Genomic DNA, 17,904 nt, shown 5'->3' on the forward strand with positions numbered 1-17,904 from the left:
CTCACAAGTGCACAGCGTCAGCCTTGCAGCTTTGCCGCTTTGCCGCTTTTCTCTTTATTTTTGTCTTTAGGTTCTGAATGTTTTCAAGATGCCTGTTATCATGGAGTGTGTACCAACTGTGTTTATAAGTGCTGCGATGCAGGCTAATAGTTAAATAATTAAGAACATTGGTGGTATTTCCCATTTTCTGCATCTTCATACTTTGAAGTCAATACATATCAGTGGACAATAGAGTAATATTCTACTACATTTTTTGATAGCTGTGGGTATGAGTTACTTAGCTAGAAAATATGGGATGATCATAAGGTGTTATTGATTTTCGTTGTAAAATTATCAAGCTACCTAGCAGCAAGTAAAGACGTTTAAATGATAAGCTAGGTATTAGATTCAAAACATATTATAATGATAATAACATATAAAGTGTTAAAAGGAGTCAGCACCAGCCGCAACATAAAAGTAATAAAAAAAAAACTTATAACTTTTGTACTTTTTTTTGTGCACCAGTCTAAATGCATTTCCTAGTCGTAGTCTGCACTCTGATAATTAAACATTTACACAAATGATCCCCACTGAATAATACATAATATTGTCGGCACCGCATATTAAATTACCTTATTAATGCCTGCCACTGACGCGTGTCACTGCAACACTTCATGTGAGAAGCGAGGCGATATAGTAAGATAATTATATCCAATGCATCCACCAGTTGTTGTCATTTTGTCGTGGTTATTATAGATAATTGTTTGTAATACTCAGAGTAGCTGCACAACTTCAAAAGCTCGAACAACAGGGACCTGACGCTGGAAGCGACGGTGACGTCAGCGCTGGATGTGATGAGTCACGTGATTCTCTCCATCTGAGCCCAGCTCCGTCCCAGTGTGTTGGAGCAGGGAGTGCGCCGACAGGAGCGAAACGAGCCTCGGGGCTTTCAGTGTGATCCGCCTCTCTACCTGCGATTAACAACAGCTAGACCGCCTCGCTTGCCCTGTCTAGTTAGCTTTTGTGTTTTAGTCAAAGAGGTTCAACGGAATTTAGTTTGATGTAGACTGTCGACAGGTAGCGTCCACCTGTTATTTGCTACACCGACCTTAGCTAACGTCAACGTTACGGTTGGCTGCTAGCTTACGATAGCTAATTGTGACAATTTCTGTCACTGCTGCACATTATACCACGGTAAGTTGTTTTTTCCTCTTTGTTACCTCTTCTTTTATTATTATTTAGCGATTCTTTGGGCTGTTCTCCACAGTTAGAGGAGACTACCGGCAGCTACCTCGCTGTTAAACGAACGGTTGTTGTTGTTAGAACAATAAACGGGTAAACACGGCTCGTTGCCATTAGCGTTATGCTAACTGGGCGAACCAGAACCAGCTTCGCCCACAGTGAGGGTTCACAGCTAGTTTTCATTATTACTGCAAGCTAGTGTTAATAAACTTCAGTATAGTTGTCATTAGTGAACATGGTTGTATTGTAAACTAGTTAATGCTGAGATTTGTAAATGTATTGTTATTTAATAATGGCCCCTATCAAGTTCTCTTGTTGTTTGTCATGAGACGATGTTGACACTGATTATGTTCTGAAATTCATGTTGAAACAGATTGGGAGAATATTTTTCAAGTGATTTCGTAAATAGTTTGGATTCCCATAGTGCCCTCCTCGCTGTTGTTGGGGGATTGTACTTGTACTGAACGCTACTAAAACATAAAAGATTGCAGTTAAGTATTAAAGTTTTTCTTTTAGCTGTAGGCTTTAAAAGTACTGCTAGATAACTCGCAGAGGATCAATAATTCCTGTCATATCTATGTTTTCTAGTGCTAGTAGTTGAGCAATGCATTGAGAGGATAGCTTGACAGAAACAGAAACTGCTGCATTCATTGACAGGGGCTTCATCATGGACAGATGACTAGGGACAGCTTGGCTGTGACAGCTAATGCTCTAAATGTTTCCTTGCGCATAGCCTGTAAAGGGATAAACATGAGCTGCCAGCTAGCAGTCTTAATATTTTGTTTATCACCCAGCTGTAAATCGATGTCAATGGGAGCTTTTTAAGGCTCAAAATGTTCAACCCAAGCCTATTTTAGACAAACCAAAGTAATAAAAAGAAGTTTGACTCCTTGCCAAATGTTACGGATATTTGTGCTTTTCTACATTAATAATGTTTTTACAAAAATTGCCCTAAAATGATGCGTTGGCAATTTTTGACACATCACATGCTGTATTTCCATTTTTCTAAATTCAGAATTTCTGCCAGTGAAAAAGATAATAGAAACCAGCTCTTTACAAGCATATTTATAATATTGCTACCATACAATGCGTGGTATTATTATTTCTAATCACAAAACAGTTTGTTTCTTTTAGATAGAAACTTGCTCATGCTTCACTTTCAAATCAAAAGAAAGTGGAGCATATACCTCAGTCTTTTTGAAGACAGAATTGCATATTACCATTAAGACAGTTAAATGTTGTGCTGTTGATTTTAGATGGGGAAGCTAAGTACACTTGTTTTTTAATAAATAGAATAGTCTTTTATTCTTCGTCTTTAATTTGCCATCCATCTAATGTCTGATCTCCTCTTGATTGTTAACATCATGAGATTTTAGTGGAAATACTTTTGACTAACAAATTACTGACTATGTAGGAAACATCCTGTGGTTGCATGATTGAATCTTGCCACCATTTATCTGTTTTTCTTATTTTCCTTTTTAACTGTGTGTGCTTATACATGCTGTGACATGATGGTATTAAAGAAGTCACATTGTGCCATCACCAGGCACTGAGCAAATTGTCACTGATTTACAGACTAATACCACTAAGGCTAATATGTGCAAATCTGCTTTATCAGCATCACCATTATTTGAGCATTCATGGCAGGTTTGATAATGTTTTGAAGCAGAAGGCAAATGTATTGAAATATAAAGCAGATTGTGAGTTCAAAAGACAAACAGGGTTTATGTTTTGATTAAGAAACAGTGTTTATATGCAGCATGTTTTACATTACACTTATTGAGAGTGGCTTATTAAAGTTAAGTATTTTGTCTTCCACAGTATATGTCCTAGTGGTGTTCATGATATTCATAATCTCTCTCTCAAAGACTTCACAACATGGTTGTTATTAAACATTACTTGTGTTGGTCACTGGGTTGTTTCTGAACAACATAGTAAAAATGTTAGTGGAAGTCAGACACCTTCCACAGGGAATACACAATCCTTTTCCAGGCTAAGGGAGTGGCTGGCTTCACTTACCTGATCACATGATTTTAAATAACTTTACATTAAAGGTTTCCAGTCATTATCTGGATTAAAGGATACTGTAGTCGAGAGTTAACCAAAACCAATTTAACATAGTGTTCGTATCCCTCCTTGATCAAATTTGATTTTACTTAGCTAGCAAAACAACTTAGTGTTGCATGAATACTAACTTAATTCATAACCCAGTGGTTTGAAGCATTGAACAAAGTCTGTTCAAATATTTAACTTATAACAATTATAGGAATAATGACTCACAATGTATGTTTAACTGCACAAGGTCATAAAAATATCTGCGTATGCTTATTATAGATGAAAAGGATTAGTGTTGTGCCATCTCAGAAGCCACCTTCTAATAAGCATAATAATGACGGTATACTTAAGTGTCAAATGGTTTGCATCATGTTATTATAATGATATAAACCTTGCCTGCAGGTAATTGGATGCTGCGCTTCATTGTATCATTGTATGACTGTTTCTGTTTCGTCTGTCCTGGGAGATGTTTTGCTAAAATGTTGTTTGTCTAACTAGAAACAAAACAGATTTCTTTTTTGTGACAGAAGTAAACAAATCACATTGTTGTCCCTGGTTGAGCAAAGAACAGAGGGCTGTAAACTAAGTTTAAATGGGTGTGCGCAGGCCTTCTCCCCTACTGCCTTCATTCCCTTATGTTTATTTGTATTTTGAGAATATGTGCCAGACTGATGGTACCATAGCAACTAGCATCAGGTGGAAATGTGGCTGTAGCTATGCTGCTGAGTCATATTGTAATCACAACACTGTTTAAATAGTTTGAGACATCTAAATGATGATTGGGGCAAAATAAAATTGTTAATTATTACACTAAATGTCATAGACTTTGAACCTCTGTTTAATTCAAAAAGTTATAGATTTGGCAGATGACCGAATACACAAAAACCCACCCTTCATCATGTCGTAACACTGAGGTTTATTGATGACATTTCCTATTCACTGTTTCAGCTGAAATGTTCTGCCTAAATTCTACTGCTGTAAAAAGGCATTATTTGTTTAAAAAGAAAACCTCACAGGGCACTGACATTGCAGTCAAGAGGTAAGCTTACTGTACCATAAAGGACATACATAATTTCAGGTGTTATAGTAAGCAGTTTTTGAGCTGAGCCCTTTTTTAAGATGTTGGCTTTGAATCCTAAACAGTTCCAACTGTGGCAATGGGTCCAGGATGTGCAGCAGTGTTGCTGAGGGCACAGGGGGGTATGTTGTGTCCTCCTTGGGTTGAGACCGGTCCATTTGAATCCTCTATCGGTTTATTGTTTAGCTCTGGCTGTGTCTCTCTCGCCTGATGTCACAGCATTCCAGGCAGCAGATAAATGAGTTAGTGTTAGGGCAGATGAGCAGCATCGTGAATACCCACTGGTATTAGTGGGTCGAAGGGTACAAAGTATAGCAGTGGAAACTTACTCTCCCTGCCAGCTTTCTCCTACACACCTTCTCTAAGCCTTTAGTGATTTAGTTGTCAGGTTTTTTAATCTTTCAAACAAATGTTGTTTGGATAATTTCTTCTCATACTAAACTTAGTAGGCGCTCTTATGTTGTGCAATGCTAGGACTACTCTATGGGATTGTTGGCATTTGTGTGTCAGCAGACAACTACTGCTATTGATTGGATGGCTAGTATTTTATCTAAGCAATACTTGCCCGGCCTCCCATATTTGCTGTGATGTTTGAATGGTCATCTAAGTCTGTTTGCTGATCATAGTCTGTTTGAATATAAACCTTAATGCAGGGAGGGCCAAAAACACTTCATTTGTGCCTGGTATTAGTACAGGGGAACAGGACTGTCTGCACATACTCAGGATGTCATTAAGATACATTTCTCATTTCACTTATTATCCCTCATACACTATTAATGTTTTGTCAATGTTTTCCATCATTAGCCTTCAGCTGTTTGATGCATTTCAGTAAGAAACATCAGAGACCAGAGGGAAGAGTATACAGTTACAGAATTTAAAGGCAGCCAAATGTGAAGCTTATCCCAACAAGATACATCTGCATCAATAAATGTAATGGTTTCTACTCTGTCCATCCGCTCTCTGGGGTTTTTATTTGATATATTTTGTTCTCCAACCCAAATATAGACTTTATACTTGAGCCACTGATCTTATCAAACTCCAGGACATTATTGTATGCATCAGTGTACATTGAAATAAATGTAAAGGGCTGAATATTTCACCAAAATTCTGTTGATGCAGCTTCACTCTCTGTCTACTGAATAGGAATAGGAATTATTGGTTATTAATATGACAAAATAACAATTGTCATGTACTATGGTTATTTTTTACAATTCCAAACAAAGTTAATTATAGGTCATTGGCACATATTCCATGAACAAGGAACAGAAAGTGTCTACTGGGGAAAATACTCTCCAGTAGACAGACAGAAATGGAGACTGGACTTTGTGCAGAATATATTTGCTTAGTGAGACTTATGTGGCTAGAATATCATAGAACATGGTATTCTCTTCTTTACAGGTTGACAACATGCTGCAGTGATCGATGCACCAAGTGTTGATATTAATAATGGCCGTCTGGGGGGCGCAAGGATGCTCCGATTCAGGGAGCTGCCCGACAATGAAGCCCAATTCCACCGACTACTGTTACTCGGCTCGAATTCGCAGTACAGTGCTTCAGGGCTTGCCTTTCGGTGGGGTACCTACTGTCCTAGCCCTTGACTTTATGTGCTTCTTGGTGAGTCTCTTTCTCCGTCAGTACACAGTTACTACAGCTGATTAATACATTTCTGCATTAATGTATGTTAAAATGAAAACTGTTATGTAACTCCTGTTGACTAGGTATCTGTAATGTAAATATTGTAAAGGAACAAGAGGTGACAACTACTGTTTATTTTCTACTTATAGGTGCTACTGTTTGTGTTCTCCGTCTTGAGGAAAGTAGCGTGGGACTATGGGCGCCTTGCTCTGGTGACTGACGCTGATAGGTAATTAGAAACATTGCTTCAGAGTGGAAGGTCAGGTAGCAATGCTTTCTGACTGACTGCTTATGAGTCATGGAAACAAAAACATTAGAGTTGGTGTGTGTTGATAAAGTGTATCAACTATGGTTGAAATTCGATACCATAATATCATAGTCTTTTAATACATGTAAAAAGTAGTACTGCAGTTAAGGGTTGATCTATACCACTGTCCAAGTGAACTGTTTGTCACATAGGCCACTAATGTAAATAATCTTCTAAAAGTGTTTTTCACACTTAAATAACCATTTATTTTATTTCAAGGAAGCACGTCCGGAATCCACTCGATACAAAACCATTGTTAGGCATTAATGTGATTTGACTATAGTCTGAAAGTGTATTGTCGTACCAGTCATTGTGGCTTGCTGCCATTATTGATTTCTCAGCCAGAGATTTTTATCAAGATTTTGCAGTTCGTGGCAGTTTGTACTAACTGACACAAAAAAAAATCTTGTTTGAAATGTAGCCACGTAGTCTTTTTAACAGAAGCAGACATCACAGGAATGGTACTCCAGACAGGAACTCGGTGTCAGCAGTTTTCCTGCTCTGTAAGACATTGTCTTGCTGTGTCACTTGTTACATGGTTAATTTTGAGACGGATAGACCAGACGGCTATGGAGGGAGAAGGAACTACTGATTAGTAACTATCGTCACTTTAAATAACATTTAAGATCCATTTCCCAGACCACTTTCAAGCTACTGTTTGCTGCTGTCTAAACCCTGTGGCCCGGGCCTCACTGTTATATGCTGATATGCTGCCATAATAGGTATTTGAGACTGATCTCGAAAACATACATATGAAAATACAGAAAATAATTGTGAAAGCAGCCAATGAGGCACAACTTTACAAGATCTGATTCCACTGCACTTTGAGGTGCAAACAAAAGGAGTCATCCAAAATTGGGAGAGAAGGACATCACACAACACCACGACCCTCTTAGACTATGAACCCTGGAAAGTACATGACACAGTGCTCTATCACCTAAATTCCCCCGCTGTATTTGTATGATGTTACAGCTACACTATTTTTGCAGCTGTGGTGGGGGTAGAAAGGGGTTGCAGCATGGTGGGAGAGTGAGAGGAGGCTGGCAGCATAGAACACTTTTGTTACAGAGAGGAAATAGTTTGTTGTCTCATGACCCTGTGCTGACTTGAGATCATTGTCCGTCTTTTAAATTATTGTAAATTCTGTAACATGAATGTTACCTTAAAACTTAAAAATGAGAGTATATAAAGTATATATTTGATATGTCTGCATAATTCATGACTCTCACCTAAAATGAATAACAGCATTGCTATATTACTGGCAACAAATACATTTAAATGGCTTGATAATTTACCAGAATGAAAAACCCTCATTGGTAGTCCAGTGAAGTAAAACGCCTCTCAAGGTTTCTTTGAATCAGCTCCCTTACTGGCCAACAGGACCATTTTCCCTTAGCTAAGTTGAATGCCTTTGTTTTGCTTCTCTTTTTTTAGCAGAAGAATGAACCAGCGGTACAGTCGTCTGGATGATCGGGAACAGTATGTTATCTCTCCATATCATAGACTCATCGCCTTTTTCTTCTCTCCTTCTCTCTGTAGTTAACATAACTCACAACTCTTGTCCATTCTGCCCAGGCTGTTATGGGGTTCAGCCTTTTTGTCACTCTTGATGCTTTAGTGTTTTTTCCCCTCTTCCAGGCGTTTCCCAGTACCGAGCTTGTAATTATTCTTCCTCTCCTTGTCTTGTACTTCTGCTACTGGGTGTTCCTGTCTTCTCTCACCTTCCTAATCAGATCTATGTGTGCTAATCTGTGTATTGACCTCTTTATTAGGGACAGACTTCTTGTGTGTATGTGTGCACACTGCATGAGCTAAACAGGCAGGATAATTATAGGCACAGGTAATGTTTCCTTGATCTATGGTTGTTCATACACAGGCCCTAACATGTTGCATCAAAATCAAGTCTACTAGTACAGCTTCTCAGAGGAATGTGGGAGAAGAGTACCGACGGTGAATTACAGCCGCAGGCTCTCTCCTAATTCCAATGTAGATCTCTCATAGCCCTGGTTAATGCCAGCCTTTGATGTAGTATTGAACACTGGATAAATGTTGAAATTCCAGCAGAGCTTGGATCCTCTTCATACTTTTTCATTTATGTAGAAATTAAACTCAAATGCTTATGTCCTCTGGAACCTTTGGCTCTGCTGGACAAACCCTTTGAATTTTACCTCTTGATGATCACAGCTGTTGTATTGTTTTCTTGGTGAATGTTTTCTTTTCTGTAGAACTTCTCTGCCTTTTAACCTTTTACCGCAACCTTTTGTCTGACAGTGGTGGTGTATTCAACATGTGTAAAGTAGGCTCCTTACTCTTAGCGTTGCATGAAATGTGGCTGCAGAGATTGTTCCTGTGGTTGACTGGGTTTACTAACCAAAATCCTGTGTGCAGCCCACACAGGCCAAACAGGGGTGAACCTCTTCAGTCCATTTCAGGGCATGTGTTTGGTGTATGTGTTTTGTTTTATATAAAATATAATATATATATATATATAAAAATATATAAACTTTTAAGGATTTTTTTTTTCATACAGCGTGTCTTCTACCGTGACTTCTACCGTGACTTCAGAGAGACCTGAACGATATGAACGCCTCACTTCAGTTTCCAGTTCTGTGGACTTTGAGACGAGAGACACAGTAAGTTGGTTATTGTTCTCATGGGGTGAAACATGGCTTTCTTTCACAAAGGACAAACGGTATGCTAAATGTAAAAACTGCTGAAGCACCTTCAGTTGTCTTGCGTCTTTTTTTTTTTTCCTTAGGGTTTCTGCTCCTGGCTAACTGCTATCTTCCGCATCAAGTGAGTCAACTTACTTACATCATACTCCAATTAAGAGAGAAAAAAATGATTAAACTGCATTTGAAATGTTTTTCTGTTGGTTTGTTTTCTTTTTAGGGATGATGAGATCAGGGTCAAATGTGGTGAGGATGCAGTGCATTACTTGTCCTTTCAGCGCCATATCATTGGACTGCTGGTAGTGGTGGGAGTGCTGTCTGTGGGAATCGTTTTACCTGTCAACTTCTCGGGAAACCTACTTGGTGAGTCGATTGGAATTTACCATCATTGTTGTCTTGTCATCTTGTTTGTTTGTGCTTGCTTATTCCTCCCCCCCATTAAGTTTCTTGAAACTGAAAATTTTTTGCAACCGTACTATCTACTGTACCATGCTTTTTAGAGTATGCATGCTGTTCAGTACAAGTGAACTCTTACAAATAAGTGATTCTTTTTTTCCCCACAGAAAACAATGCCTATAGTTTTGGTCGAACCACTATAGCAAATTTGGATGCAGAGTAAGTTATTTTTAAACCTCTATAAACTTCATTTTACTTAATGTATATTGTGCTTTGACGCCTTACATTGAGCATTTGATTTATTTCCTCAGCAATGCACTATTGTGGCTGCACACCACCTTTGCATTTCTCTATTTGTTACTGACGGTGTACAGCATGAGACGCCACACCTCTAAGATGCACTACAAGGAAGATGACCTGGTGGGTGACTTTGACAAAATGGCAGTTTTATGCACTCCATTTCCATTTTCTGTTGGTAATAACTTCCTTGTCTTCATTCCCATGCAGGTAAAACGCACTTTATTTATCAATGGAATCTCCAAATATGCAGAGGAGACTGAGATAAAGCAACACTTTGAGTAAGCAATGTGCAGGATCTTTCTCACTGGTGTCCTGCTCAGCAGTTGATATGTTATAGTGCTTGAATCTATCTGCCTATAAAAATGGTACACTGCTCTGTTCCATTGTCATGGTAGTGAGCTGTACCATAACTGTATTAAGGTAAATGAGAGCCATGCCTTTTCCTCTTTAAAATGTGCTGTCATGTCCCAGATCAGACAATGGCAGGCTTATATGTTTAATTGTCAATAATAGAAACCAGATGAGCAGGAATATGCAGGTCATGTGTTAGGATAGAGGAGGGGGGTGTAAATAAAATGTATCTTTATTGCTGCACTGCAAGAAGGCCTCCATGCTTGAGTACAACTCCACCACCACCTTTGAGACTTCAAGTGAAAAGAAAAATGAAAGTAGTGTTGTTGTTTATGACCCTCATCCTTTTTATAACCTAGGTGACATTTGGTTTTGTCAAGAATGTGTAAGCACTGAAGAATGGCATCTATGATCTCCTAAATGCAACCAGTCTTTCTCTTTATTTTATAGGAATGCGTATGAAAACTGCGTTGTACTTGAAGCTCGTATCTGTTATGATGTGGCCAAACTAATGTCTCTTGACTCTGAAAGGTAACAGTATTTTAACTGAAAGTATGTGTGATTGTGTGTCTCTTTATAGTATGTTGGGAATGTTTCTCATAATGTGTCAGATAGCCCTCCTTCAGTCTGACACAGCTTATATAATGTCATGCAGGAAGAAAGCAGAGCGCAGCAAAAGATTCTTTGTCGACCTGTTTGCCAAGGAGCATATTCAGACCATGATCAACCCAAAGCCCTGTGGACACCTTTGCTGTTGTGTCATCAAAGGCTGTGAACAGGTTAGACTAACATATCTTAACTTTAACTTTGTAAAACTGGACACTGTGATGGCAAAGGATGGAAAGATAAGGAAAGTTGACTCTCTGTGATCACTGGCATCCGAGTAACAATGTCATCCAGAGACCTGTATGTATTGACTTTAATAAGATCATGTGACATGGTCAGTGGTTGAATGAGGAAATAAGATTAGTGAAAATATAATTACCACATAAATGGAGGAATTTCATTTTTCTTTGGATGAAGCCATAATAATGTTATTAGTAAAATAGGCTAGAATACTTTCTCTTTCTTTTTTTGTTTTTCAAAGTGTTGTGTATTACATTAATTAGATAAGAACCATATTGTCAATAACAAGATTAAACTTTCTAGTCAAGTAATCCCAGACGCTGTTACTGTAATGTAATGTAATGTAATATGTATCAGGAGGAAAATAAAATAAAAGCAAACATAACAGAATTATAAAATGTGTATATCCTTTACAGGAGGAGGCAGTAAGCTACTACACCAAACTGGAGGCACAGCTAAAATCAGACTACATGGAGGAGAAAGAGAAGGTCAACAGGAAACCCTTAGGGATGGCCTTTGTCACCTTTCAGAACGAATCCATGGCTGCTATGTAAGTGCTTTTACATGGGGTAATATAAGTCAGCTTGTATTGGTAGCATGTTTTTAAAATGACATATTACATGGTTCTTGACTTTCTGTAATGTCTGATACCTATTTCAATTGCTGTTTGCTCTCAGAGTGTTGAAGGACTTTAATGCTTGCAAGTGTCAGGGTTGTCACTGTCGCCAGGAACCCAAGAGTTCCCAGTTCAGCATCAAGCTTCACACAGACGCTTGGACTGTTAATTATGCCCCCGATCCACAAAATGTCTACTGGTAAGAACACATTGATGTCTCATATTCTGTCTTGAGCTCCTGTATTGTCATGTAGAGAATTCATTCAACTTCAGTCCAGTTTTAAAGAGATTTTCTCACACCAGAAAAAACACTTTTGCAGTATCAGTTTACTTGCCAGCTGTGTCCATAACTGTGGGTCGTCGCTCAGTGTTGGTCTAACTGCTACATAAACTTTATCCCACAGGGAGCATCTGTCCTTGGGAGGAATCTCATGGTGGACGCGTTGCTTTATCATCAACAGCATCCTTTTCCTCCTTCTCTTCTTCCTTACCACCCCAGCCATTATCATTTCCACTATGGACAAGTTCAATGTTACCAAACCAGTGGAGTACCTCAATGTGAGTATACATATTGTTGTAGCTGCCTTCTGTCCTGAAACTTTTTTGTGTGACCACCATCATACAGTTCTTTATACAACATTTCCGTATGTATCTGTCCTTTCCTACAGAATCCAATTATCACCCAGTTCTTCCCCACTCTCCTGCTGTGGTCCTTCTCTGCCTTACTTCCTACCATTGTTTACTACTCTGCCTTCTTCGAGGCCCACTGGACTCGGTATGGTTTACACTTCCTGCAGTCAATAAATCAACCTATTCATGTAATATCGCTTTCCCATTTGACAGTTTGAGATTATTTGTGTCTTAAAAGGTGTTTGTAATGTAAATTTTTCAATTGTTCTTACAGGTCAGGAGAGAACAGGACTACAATGCACAAATGCTACACTTTTCTGATCTTCATGGTCCTCTTGCTGCCCTCTCTAGGACTCAGCAGGTATTGCATGTGTACTGCCATTTGGTACAATGAAATGTGAAGCTAGACTGATCTAAACAAATATATTGTTGATTTCTTTCTTACCTTTTATCGATACAGTTTGGATGTTTTCTTCCGCTGGCTTTTTGATAGAAGGTTCTTGGCAGATGCCAAAGTGAGATTCGAGTAAGTAGCATCATTTCAAGCCAACTTTGTAATACACTATATGTATATATATATATTTTAAATGTGCAGTAACTATGCTTTCTGGAAAATAATACTCATCAATTCTTAATTCAGTCTATTAGCAATGTTCCCAATAGAGATAACCAATTCATACTAATAATATTAATAATAACATTGAATTAAATGAGTTTAATGATACTGAGCTTTTTCTATGCCCTTTAGGTGTGTGTTCCTTCCTGACAATGGAGCCTTTTTTGTGAACTATGTCATTGCGTCTGCATTTATTGGTAATGCCAATGACCTGCTGAGGATCCCTGGTCTACTTATGTACATGATCCGACTCTGCCTAGCTCGCTCTGCAGCTGAGCGGAAGAATGTCAAGAGGGTTAGTGTGTCTCCTGTGTTCATCAATTGAAATTATTGATAATTTGCAGCTGCCTCATTTCACATTTTAAACAATTTATATTAGATTTAAATTAAATTGGATAAGATTCACTCTACAGAACGCATTTGCAGTAGAGGGACGAACATAATGGCAAAGTTAAAAAGTGTTTATAGAAATTATTTTGCTAATATATAATGGATTTGTTAACAAAGCAACAATCTCTCTTACAAAAATCAGATATTTTTATTCTGGCTATTTGGTTTGAAGGCCATCAATGGGACATTTAATTGACTGCACATGGTTAACAAATGCACATATGTCTGTATTCAATGACAATCATTGCATTTACATGCATATTGATATTTCTCTTAGTAAACTGGTTACTTAAGTGCATGTAACCACAATCAAAGACAGTAGCTCACTGGAAAATAAGGATTGATAATGCTTTTCATCTTTTTTGTATTAATAAATGCAGCTGCCTGAAAGCTGTAATCACTGATAAAACAGTTTTTATAATGTGATAAATAGCATTATTACAAATGTCTTGAAATACTGTGATATAATTTTATTACCGTTGCTGCCCCCCGTCAAGTAATTTCATGGGTTTTGCATGAATCTCAGGATCTGAATATTTTTGATTCTTGCAGGTCGACCTGGTAACTTGTGTTAGATTTTTGACTTTATATTATTAGTTTTTATACATAAATAAACTGTATTAAATCAGTAATCGGTATTAAATTTGTTCTATTGCATCTCCCTAGCACCAAGCCTACGAGTTCCAGTTTGGGGCAGCTTATGCCTGGATGATGTGTGTCTTCACTGTAGTAATGACTTACAGCATCACTTGTCCCATTATTGTACCTTTTGGTGAGTTCTGCTGTTTATTACACTGCTGGGTTACTGCTGCTTCACATTAATATAGTGTGCTGATTAAATAACAGCAGGAGAAACAGAGCATACAGTGGTTCTGTTCTTTATACAGAGGCTTATCATCAAGTGTAATTGGATTAGTTCCACTGATTGTATTGTTGCCCTTCTCTCCGTAGGGCTGATGTACATGCTGCTGAAACACCTAGCAGACAGGTACAACATGTATTATGCCTATCTACCATCCAAACTGGACAAGAAGATCCATTCTGGAGCTGTCAACCAAGTGGTAGCTGCTCCAATTCTCTGTCTCTTCTGGCTTCTGTTCTTCTCCACTGTTCGCTCTGGTAAGAAGACGACGCCATTTATAGTTGCTCTAATGTTCTAACACATTTATTTATGGTATATCTGACACTTCATCATCTATTAAACAAACGCCAATTTCTTCCCACCAGGGTTTTCAGCTGCAACGTCCATGTTCACGTTTGTAGTTTTGATCATCACAATTATTATCTGCCTGTCTCACGTCTGCTTTGGACATTTCAAATATCTCAGTGCTCACAACTACAAGGTAACAATGCAGTCAAAACTTTGTCAACAAACAAGCTGCTGTTGTCTAAATTGTCCTGCCCAGTATGTCCGATCCACGTCATATTCTGATGCACAAGGAAAATGTGTGTTTTGTGTCACAGATTGATTCCCAGGATGTGGATGGATTGGAGAATGGGGATCCAGTGCGCCCTTCTGCAACAACAGTATGTATTTGGTTATATTTATTTATGTACCTCAGTATCAAATTGAATTGCAGGATGTGTTAGAACTGTAGAAACAAACTTTTGTTAAAAAGACAACTTACTCTACAACATATGCTGGCATTTAAATTTTAACATCCCATTTCATTTCCCTTTTTTTCCTACAGCAAATGTACATTGCTCAGGTACTTCAAGATCCAAATACAGATGATGCTGATTCGGGCAATGGTGAGGACGATGGCCAGGGGTCTTCACAAGATGAAGATATAATCAATGTCAACAATAGCCTGAATGAAGACTTCCAGTCTGGTGAGGACTGCCTCATTGATAATGAAGTGCGGCAATGACGCAGCCTGGAACAGGAAAAAAAAAAATAACTTGAGGAATGCACTGAATATGTGACTTAAACCAGGAACTGAATCAACAGTTCTCCAAAGCATCTCATCCTCCATCGAGGAAGTCTACACTAACATAAGCACACTGTCTACTAAGGATTAAATGGATTGGCGCTCAAAGCCTCATGCATCTCCTTCACTGGGTCTCACCAAACCACATCTTCTGCAGAAGGAATAAACTCTGACAATGCAAGGGCAGCAACATTATCCTGCCCCAATGTACTGTACCCTAAAACACTGCACAAGGACCCATGAAAGAAAGACACTAATGCACACATGAAGAAGTTTTGCCTTGTCTTGTAAGGGGAGTCATATTCTGTCTGTATTTCCTTAACATTATTGCACTTCAAAGAGGGGACCTGTCCTATAAGCTCGAGTTTCACTAAGGTACTGTAGTACGGCATGCCTTCAAGTTCAAAAGGTGGAGAGATTTTCCTGTTATCTTTTGCCAGTATCTCTAATTGTCTGCAGTAGATGCTTCTCCAAATAAGCAGCTTATGAGAATGAGCAAGTGAGGACTGTTCCACACCAAATGACTTTGGTGTGGGCAGATGTGATGGTTTCAAAATGGTTTTTCCAATTCCACAATTGCTACTAACACTCCTGGATGCTTTAACACTGTACAGCTATAAAACTCAGCATTCTTAAAATAGCCTTTTTTGACATGGTATTTATATGTAAGCTCAGAATTTCTAATGCTATCAAGATTAACACATCATAAACTGTGGAAGAAGACTAATTCCTATCCGGGCACACTACAGTGATGATGATCTTTTTGGCATTCCGTCTCTGAGCCTTTGTTGGGACTGCTGTTGGACTGCTGCTATTGATGCTGCCCCAGGACAATCCTCGCGTGGCTGCTGCAGGAGGACTGGAGGACAAGAGCCTGCTGATCCTTTTGTGTTGCTCAGAGGACGAGAGAAAGGCTTTTGTGGGTGTTTTTTTTTTTTTTTTTTTTTTTTGTCTTTCTGGGTCAGTTTCAGACGATCCTCATTATGGTACTGGTTCTCCCTGTTTTCATTTGTATCTTTTTGTTAATATGTTTACATCTTTATGTAGTGAGTTTGAAATTAGGATTCTGTTTCAATGGCTACTGATCATTTTATTTTAATTTAGCTAATCTCTGTCTCATCACTTAGCCCTCTGTCAGCTCTTCAATGTTAACTTTTATGTAGGTAGCACATTTATGTTCCAGTTGACCTTTAGCATTGTTACAGTTTCCCATTTGCTTACACTCAGTGATGAACTGTAGAGGGTTTAACTCCAATTGTGCAATTTGGGTGATAACATATCAAATCTTAGACTAGTCTGCACAGAATAGTTTAGCATTTCCACCAGTGAATGAAATCCAGATCTATTATTGATTACACTACTTCTCAGACCATACTGTATTCATTGCACGCTTCTTTTAATGTCTTCTTAGTAAAGTCTTCCCCTAAAACTGAACACTAAGTTTAAAAGTCCAGTTCCCATGACCAATAAGCATATTCCCTATCTGGCTCAATCTTATGAAACAACTTGTTTTCAGGACACTCACACAGACTTTAACAAATAAAACACTACGTAACAAATTGGACTGTGAAATGCAGTGGCCTCCCACAGTCAGGACTTTACTCAGGATTGATTTTGTTTCAGTTATTTGATTTTTTTTCTTAGTCAAGACAGCACTATGAGCTGCCCCAGTAAAAACTGTTGTTAAAGCAAGGTGAAGTGCTGCAGACCAAGTACCTCCACAGTCTTGTTGGCTTTTCTAGCTGCTTGGAGAACTGTGGGGAAAGTGTGCACAAATCTTACTTACACTTAAATGATTGACAGAGAAGGGTGACGCCCCCCGTGGGTGTGACGACGCCAATGGTATGCCTACACTGTGTCCATAATTTGTCCTTGGCTATTTTAGCACCATATATGGGTATACTGTTATGGTACTAACAAAATAAGGTTTGACGCCATTGAGTGTGTTGCTCTTCTCGTCATGATGAGGTGATTTTATTTTTTTATACCTTTTAATTGTATACCTCTGAGCTGTCTTAAAGTCTGTAAATGTCCTCTAACTAACCCATACTTTCCAGCTCTCAGTGAGATACGGAAGCATCTCATTGTATCTAACACTTTTTACACGCTGAATGTATTATAACCCACAATGTCTGGTCAAGTGAAAGTGGCTAAAGTAATAATGCGATTGCTGTTTTGAAACGGCATCAAAGAGGGCGGTTCACTACATGACCACTGAAGGTTTTTTATTCTGTAACAAAGCTCACTGCTGTCCCGCTCCTTGTCGTGGCATTTCATTTGAGAAACTTCTCCATGTGTTAGCCTGATGGCTGCAATGATTTCCAATAGTATGTTGCTAATTCTAAGTCTAGCATCCACATAAGGAGTCATTTATTTTAGATTGTCTGCTTAAAATCTGTATGAATGGTAGGGCTCACTGGAAATAAGTAGGTTGTTTTAGTAAACAGCCCTCTTAATACAAGTTCTCAGCCTGTTTCTACTTTGAATTTAGAATGACTAGTGAAATGTTTTTACGCCTCATAATTGCTCAGATAGTGAATGTGTGCGTTTTTTTTTTTTTTTTTTTTTTCTGCTTAATTTTTCTAGATAGGAAGAGGAAGAATAGCAGACCTCAGTATTTGGTTGTCTCATTCTGTCATTTCTTCCAAAGGGCCGTCGGTACAACAGATATACATATACTGTATGTGTCTGCCCCTCCCTGCACCAATAAATCTGTATTTAATCAAGTTCGTGTTTTACTGTCTGTCGGTTTGTCCAGCTCTAATAATACTAAATAAGTGATAGTGTGTAACTTGTTTTTCATTTTGCACATGAAAGGTTAAGTTAAAATACAAACTGAATTACAATGATTAAATTGTAA

The 17,904-nt window shown here is 38.4% G+C and overlaps 1 protein-coding gene across 3 annotated transcripts; it reads left to right on the forward strand.

Annotated features, from left to right (window-relative positions):
• The first annotated feature begins 867 nt into the window (after positions 1 to 867).
• Positions 868 to 17,770, forward strand: LOC113159034 (CSC1-like protein 2). Of its 3 annotated transcripts, none has more exons than XM_026355503.1 (24): positions 868 to 1,173; positions 5,753 to 5,968; positions 6,139 to 6,218; positions 7,731 to 7,775; positions 8,827 to 8,929; positions 9,055 to 9,092; positions 9,189 to 9,331; positions 9,532 to 9,583; positions 9,676 to 9,784; positions 9,872 to 9,942; positions 10,466 to 10,546; positions 10,671 to 10,794; positions 11,278 to 11,411; positions 11,539 to 11,676; positions 11,882 to 12,035; positions 12,146 to 12,252; positions 12,382 to 12,468; positions 12,568 to 12,633; positions 12,856 to 13,018; positions 13,780 to 13,885; positions 14,065 to 14,232; positions 14,341 to 14,456; positions 14,578 to 14,640; positions 14,805 to 17,770. In XM_026355503.1, the coding sequence occupies exons 2-24, from the start codon at positions 5,777 to 5,779 to the stop codon at positions 14,982 to 14,984; spliced, it is 2,520 nt and encodes an 839-aa protein (XP_026211288.1). In that variant the 5' UTR covers positions 868 to 1,173; positions 5,753 to 5,776; the 3' UTR covers positions 14,985 to 17,770. The 3 variants fall into 3 exon arrangements, with proteins under 3 accessions (XP_026211288.1, XP_026211289.1, XP_026211290.1); XM_026355504.1 differs by having other exon boundaries at positions 7,734 to 7,775; XM_026355505.1 differs by lacking the exon at positions 7,731 to 7,775.
• The last annotated feature ends 134 nt before the right edge of the window (positions 17,771 to 17,904 follow it).

The sequence above is a fragment of the Anabas testudineus genome, chromosome 15 (assembly GCF_900324465.2).
Source record: "Anabas testudineus chromosome 15, fAnaTes1.2, whole genome shotgun sequence".
Lineage (NCBI taxonomy): Eukaryota > Metazoa > Chordata > Actinopteri > Anabantiformes > Anabantidae > Anabas > Anabas testudineus.

Excerpts from the sequence above, each read along its gene's own strand:
- LOC113159034 (XM_026355503.1), top strand. The coding sequence starts at position 5,777 with ATGCACCAAGTGTTGATATTAATAATGGCCGTCTGGGGGGCGCAAGGA. Across the intron at positions 9,785-9,871 it reads ACTACAAGGAAGATGACCTG|GTAAAACGCACTTTATTTAT; the intron begins GTGGGTGACTTT and ends ATTCCCATGCAG. Across the intron at positions 10,795-11,277 it reads TCATCAAAGGCTGTGAACAG|GAGGAGGCAGTAAGCTACTA; the intron begins GTTAGACTAACA and ends TATCCTTTACAG.